The sequence below is a fragment of the Carassius carassius genome, chromosome 27, assembly GCF_963082965.1.
Source record: "Carassius carassius chromosome 27, fCarCar2.1, whole genome shotgun sequence".
In the NCBI taxonomy this organism is placed as follows: domain Eukaryota; kingdom Metazoa; phylum Chordata; class Actinopteri; order Cypriniformes; family Cyprinidae; genus Carassius; species Carassius carassius.
Genome location: NC_081781.1, coordinates 1,407,469 through 1,413,797, shown reverse-complemented (window position 1 = coordinate 1,413,797; position 6,329 = coordinate 1,407,469). Strand labels below are relative to the sequence as shown.

General features: G+C 34.8%; 2 protein-coding genes across 3 annotated transcripts in view; one reads left to right on the top strand and one right to left on the bottom strand.

Annotated features, from left to right (window-relative positions):
• Nucleotides 1-3,263: 3,263 nt before the first annotated feature.
• On the bottom strand, nt 3,264-5,372 carry c27h8orf82 (chromosome 27 C8orf82 homolog). The gene is made up of 3 exons (XM_059512052.1): nt 5,238-5,372; nt 5,113-5,161; nt 3,264-3,844 (listed from the first exon to the last, which is right to left on the bottom strand). The coding sequence occupies exons 1-3, from the start codon at nt 5,370-5,372 to the stop codon at nt 3,378-3,380; spliced, it is 651 nt and encodes a 216-aa protein (XP_059368035.1). The 3' UTR covers nt 3,264-3,377.
• Nucleotides 5,373-5,436: 64 nt separating this feature from the next.
• LOC132106402 (rho GTPase-activating protein 39-like) overlaps nt 5,437-6,329 on the top strand; it is a 43,987-nt gene continuing 43,094 nt past the window's right edge. Inside the window, exon 1 of one of the 2 annotated variants that reach the window (XM_059512051.1) lies at nt 5,437-5,533. The gene's annotated coding sequence lies outside the window, so the exon portion shown is untranslated. Of the gene's footprint in view, nt 5,629-6,329 lie in introns of both variants that reach the window. The other variant, XM_059512049.1, reaches the window with a different exon arrangement.

The window sequence follows — 6,329 nt, the reverse complement described above, 5'->3', positions numbered from 1 at the left end:
ATTTTTATGTGCGTTTTTGTTTTATTAAAATATGTCTATATTGTTTTTTTTAATAAATGTATAGCTTTATTTAATTTACTTTTAGTAATTTTAGTGTTTCATCAAACTACAAAAGTTGCCTTTGCAGCTGAAAAATGTTTTTATAGCTGAAAAAAATCTATGTTTATGTAATAAAAATGTTTCTATGGTTGTAAAATTTTTGTTAACGATAATAACCCTGGACAAACTCAAACTAAATCTATTAAATATAATTTTCTGTAATTGAAATGAAGCCGAAATTAAATAAAATATAAGGATTAGATCTAAATGAAATGTTGCCTTGGGAACTAACAGAAATACGTTTTTAAGGCTAAATAGAAATATTAAACAAGGCGAATAAAACTAGCAAAATTCTTGACTTCGGGGCGGGTTGGCGAATCATTTGAGTCAGTTCGGGAGTTCAAAGCGGGTTCGCGAATCATTTGAGTCAGTTCGGGAGTTCGGAGCGGGATCGCAAATCATTTGAATCAGTTCGGGAGGTCGTAGCGGGTTCGCGAATCATTTGAGTCAGTTCGGGAGTTCAATGTGGGTTCGCGAAACATTTGAGTCAGTTCGGGATTTTCAAAGTGGGTTCGCGAATCATTTGAGTCAGTTCGGGAGTTCGGAGCGGGATCGCGAATCATTTGAATCAGTTCGGGAGTTCAAAGCGGGTTCGCGAATCATTTGAGTCAGTTCGGGAGTTCGGAGCGGGATCGCGGATCATTTGAATCAGTTCGAGAGTTCGTAGCGGGTTCGCGAATCATTTGAGTCAGTTCGGGAGTTCGGAGCGTGAATCATTTTAATCAGTTCGGGAGTTCGGGACGGATTCGCAAATCATTTGAGTCTGTTCGCGAGTTCGGAGCGTGAATCATTTGAGTAAGTTTGGAAGTTAGGAGCAGGTTCGCGGATCATTTGAGTCAGTTTGGGAGTTCGTAGCGGGTTCGCGAATCATTTGAATCAGTTCGAGAGTTCGGGCGGGTTCGCGAATCATTTGAGTCAGTTCGGGAGTTCGGAGCGGGTTCGCGAATCATTTGAATCAGTTCGAGAGTTCGGGCGGGTTCGCGAATCATTTGAGTCAGTTCGGGAGTTCGGAGCGGGTTCGCGAACCATTTGAGTCAGTTTGGGGTTCGCGGATCATCTGAGTCAGTTCGGCAGTTCGGAGCGGGATCGCGAATCATTTGAGTCAGTTCGGGAATTCAAAGCGGGTTTGCGAATTATTTGAGTCAGTTTGGGGTAAATAAGCAATTTAGTAGCTAGTTCTAATTACGTTTTCCACACGTGTTTAGGTGTTAGCTATATGTGAACTGTATTTTTTGTTTTAATGATGTGCCTTTTAACAGTACCAAGTATATTCAAAAACTAAACAAATCGTGCCTAAAAAGTGCACCCATCTAGGCTAGTGCAAAGTTACATGATGAAGTCATACTAGTGCGCGTGTGCATTTTGAGTGCGTTCATTCACTGCATTATTCGGTGTATTCAAATGCATTTATGAATGCATGTGAATGATCACAAAATTCAAGATATGGGGGTTAGAAAATATATTTATATATATATTTATGTATATATTTATATCATTTTATGTAGTTAATCAATATCACACGAAGAGTGCCATTTCAGTTTTTCTCCAAAAATCAGCATGATTAAAATGTGATATTAAGTTACTACAAACAATAATTTAATTACAAATATAAAATGTTGCAGGATAATGTAATATATGAATGATTAATAGCCTAAAGAACCTTTGTGCCAAAAGGGTTCTTTCTTGTCATTATAGAACCTTTTTAGCATAAAAGGTTCTTTGGAGTTGAGTAAAGAAACCTATGGTTCTATATAGAACCCCAATGAACCCTTTTTTCTAAGAGTGTACTTTCCACAAAAATAGCGCTTTCAACATTGATAATAATCAGAAATGTTTCTTGAGCAGCAAATCAGTATATTAGAATGATTTCATGTGACACTGAAGATAGTACATTTTTAAATTACATTTTAACAGATATTTACCTGGAAAAGAGCTTTTTGAGACAGCTGTCAATGTAGACAGCCTACTAGGTGATGAGATGCATGGGTACGGTGCTCACTTGGCTTTTAAGGCATATGCCCAAGTAATGCTGTCTAGTTAGGCAGTGCACTAGGTTTAGTGATGCATGCTCTAAAATTAAGTCTATGCATTCATCAATGTTTTGACAAGTACCCAAATCTACATAGGCAGGATACTAGGTTTATTAATGCCTTTACACAAATTCTGCCTGTTTAGTCAGATCACAAGGTTTAGGGACAGGTTTATGTCTATTTTGGCAACATACTAGGTTTTGAGATTGATGCTGAAAGAGCTGTTTAGTTAGTCAACTTACTAGATTTTAAGGCATATGCTCAAAAAATGCTGTCTAGTTAGGCAGCGTACTAGGTTTAGTGATCCATGCCCAAAAATTCAAGCAATGCAATCAGAATAAAAGGTTTTGACACAATTGCAAAATATTGTCTATGTTGATAACTATATAGGAAGCAAACTAGGTTTAAGACACATGCCCAACAAATGCTTTCTACTTGAGCAGCAATCTAAGATTTGAGATGCAGGAGCAAAAAAGCTGTTTGGTTAGAGTGCTCACTTGGTTTTAAGACATATACCTAACAAATTCAATCTAGTTAGGCAGCATATTAAGTTTTGAGATGAAAGAACAAAGAAAATTGTTTGTGTTGGGTACTCACTTTAAGATTAAGTGATGCATGGCCAAATATTTTGTCTGCTTAATCAGATCACAAGGTATTGACACAGCTGTCAAAAGCTGTCTATATAGCTCCAGAAAGCTGTTTAGGGAGTCAGTTCACTAGGTTTTAAAACATATGACCAAAAAATGCTGTCCAATTAGGGAGCCGGCGCATACTACTGTAGGTTTTTTGAGATGCATGACCACTTACTTGGTTTAAAGATGTGCAAATGCTGTTTAGTAGGCATTATATTAGGTTTTGAGATGGGAAGGGTGTTTACTTGGACTAAATTAAGAGGTGACATTACATTTAGTCATTTGCAGATGCTTTTCCAAAGTGATTTACAAATTAGAATAATAGAAGCAATCAAAATCAACAAACGAGCAATATGCAAATGATATGACAAATTAATGGCACTTTGATCTATTTTTTTATTTTATTTTTTGCTAGCGTTTGGCTGTCGCTCCGGTTTTCTCGTGTTGAACCCTGTTTATATTACACTGTCTGACTAACATTAATATGCAAGACAAGACATAATAAGACCCAATATATACATTTATTTCAGCAGTATGTTCAGAATACCGTATGCATAAATATACATTAATTTCAGCAGGATTTTAATGATGATAATCGATCTGTAGGTTAACTGAATCATTGCAGCTTCACACTTTCATCTGTTTGAATGGGAAAATGTTTGGCCAGCTCATTGGTCAGAGTGTGTCGAAGCCCCGCCCATATGAAATGCGTGGGCTGTACCGTGCTCTCCTGACCCGTGGCGTACTCAAAGTGAGTGCTCAGCTCAATGGCCAGCGCTGACCGCACCAACCCCACGTCTCCCCCCCGCTCCGGTCCGGGATGGTAAACTCTTCCGCTGACCGGATGCATGAAGAGAGATTCCGGGCGGAACGGAGCGCTCAGTTTGACTCCGCCTCCACAGTATGACAGACGCTCCTCAAGCCCCGCCTCCGATAACAGGTGCGTGAACACAACAGGACGGTCTTCACAGCGCAGGTAGTTACGCTCGCGTCCGCACAGCGAGAGGAAGGGGAAGTCCTGTTCATATCGGCCGCTCTGATTGACCTTCAGACGCTTGAAGAAGAACACTAAGAAGTGCTGGTCTGACGAGAGAAAAAAATCAAATAACAATAAGCAAGTGGCTTTTGAGTTTTTGGAGTTGTAAAATAGCATACATCTTTTTTATATTGTAATGGAGCCAGTTAATCTTAGAGCTGGCTGATTTGGTTCAAACTCTTTATTTAGTAATGCCTGATGCCATTTAGCACGCTTTATAGTGAGAACATGAATGGGGAAAAAACAATTTAGTGCATTTCAAATATTATGTAATTAATGGCAGTTTAAAATTATTATTATTATTATTTTTTTTTAACAGCCAAAACCTTCAGATGTAAAATATTTAATTAAAGCTGGGTTACAGCAGTTTACTTACGCTAAAACTGGAACTACATAAAAATAAAAACACTTTTGTTACTTGAAATAAAATATTTAAAAAATATAATTTTCCAGCTGATGTACAAAAATAAATAAAACTGAATAAAAAAATATATATAAATTTGCGTGTGTGTGTGTGTAAAAGACAAAAACACATTAAATTTATTACTTTTTTTTTCAAATTTAAAACTGTTTTAAGAATTTATAAAAACCTTAGATCTTATGTCAATGATAATAAACTAACACTGACCTTATATTTCAATATTTTAACAACATATTCACGTTAACGGTTCTCATATTAATGATCCAAATGATGCTTTTGTTGGTAATGTTGCTTTAACTATTAAAATTAACAGAAGTATAAGTTGAAAATTACAATTGTACTGTAAAATATAAAAAAATATATATTTGATATTTGAATAATTTTACTTTACAGCACAATTTAAAATACGGTACTAACATTTGTGTCAGAAATGATTTATATACATTCGAATTCTGAAGCTTTTGCTTTAGGTAAAAAAATAAAGAAATGCTGTAAACATTTGTTAACAAAAAAGTTATTTCTTTATTATTAATTAATTGATTTTATTTATAATTATTAGCTTTTCATCTCACAAAACCACTATTTTGAAACTTTGCCATGGGTTAGGAATATGATAACATTCAGTACTGTAACATTATCATCATTATACCATATTACACTCCCAGTACTTCTTTATAATTACAATTTTAAGTACAGAAGGATAAAATTAGGATTATTTTACTGTTCAAAATGATTGTGTAAGTAGCCAAGCCAAAGAGGTTTATATGAATGTAATAGAGACCACATGACATATGCATATTCCATAAGGAAATTGCACAAAATAGTATTAGATATATGCATGTACGCAAATAATTTAAATAATTTGTATTTGTATTTCAAAACCCCCAAAGATACCTTTGAAACAGGTGACAAAGTTCTTCACCTTGGTGTCATCCAGAAACAGCTTAAAAGAGAGAAGTAAATCGTGATTCTGGTAATGATATAAATGAAACATGATTATATAGTACTCTTCTCAGTACCTGTCCTTGATGGTCGATGTAGTAGAAATACTCTCTGATTCTGGCCTCTGGACTCTGTCCTTGTGTGTATGAGGACATATCCCTGCTCAGAAACCTCCTCCATTCACTGCTGAACAGCCTGTAAGCAAACCTCATAGCGGCTTTATTTACAGTAGAAGCCCATTGTAATAAACAAGCGTGCTGGTGGAAATCTGTTTATGTTTTGTAGATCCAGCGCTCTCTGTATCCGGCGGAAACAAAAGCGACGCACATCAGTTCCGCTTTACTGACTCTACAGTGTAAACAGAGTTAAACGAGTTATGCGTTTCATTCGCTGATCTATAAAAGAGAACATATATAGATAACAGTGGTTACATTAGAGTATTTTGATTATGAGCTCTGTTAAACACCGGTAAGTGTATATTTTGTTAGAAAGGAGGTCACGTTATTATAATAACAGCAGTGGCGCATTTGTTTGTTTCTGAACACTAGATGGCGCTGTGTTGTTTTTAATTAGGAACGGTGAGATTATTATATGCATAGTGATAATGTGATTTACAACAGCGAAAGACATTAATTAAACGAAATTAATTTTATATGTTTTTTTTTTTGGAAAAAGTTAAATTTGAAAATGCATTAGTAAAAAAAAAGTTTAACGGATGGATGTAAATTATTAAAAGGTAATGGAATAATGCAACATGAATACTGTAAGGTTATTGTTTTTATATTATTATTTACATATATTTTTCATGTCCTATAATCTCTTAATGAAATGTATATGTTTGAATCTATTTATGAACTATGAAATATGATTTATTATGGTCTTAATTATAATATCATGAATTACTGCAGTTATGTATTTATGTGTACTCATTTAAACCAATGGGTTACACCTTTTTAATGTTTTGCTTTCTTTCTTTAAAGCAATGCCACTTACATTAATATTTAATATAATTATAATATATAAATATTGCATTAAAATGCACTTGCTTTAATAATTTATCTAATGCATTGCCATTTAGACATTTATAGATAGATAGATAGATAGATAGATAGATAGATAGATAGATAGATAGATAGATAGATAGATAGATAGATAGATTGATAGACGGA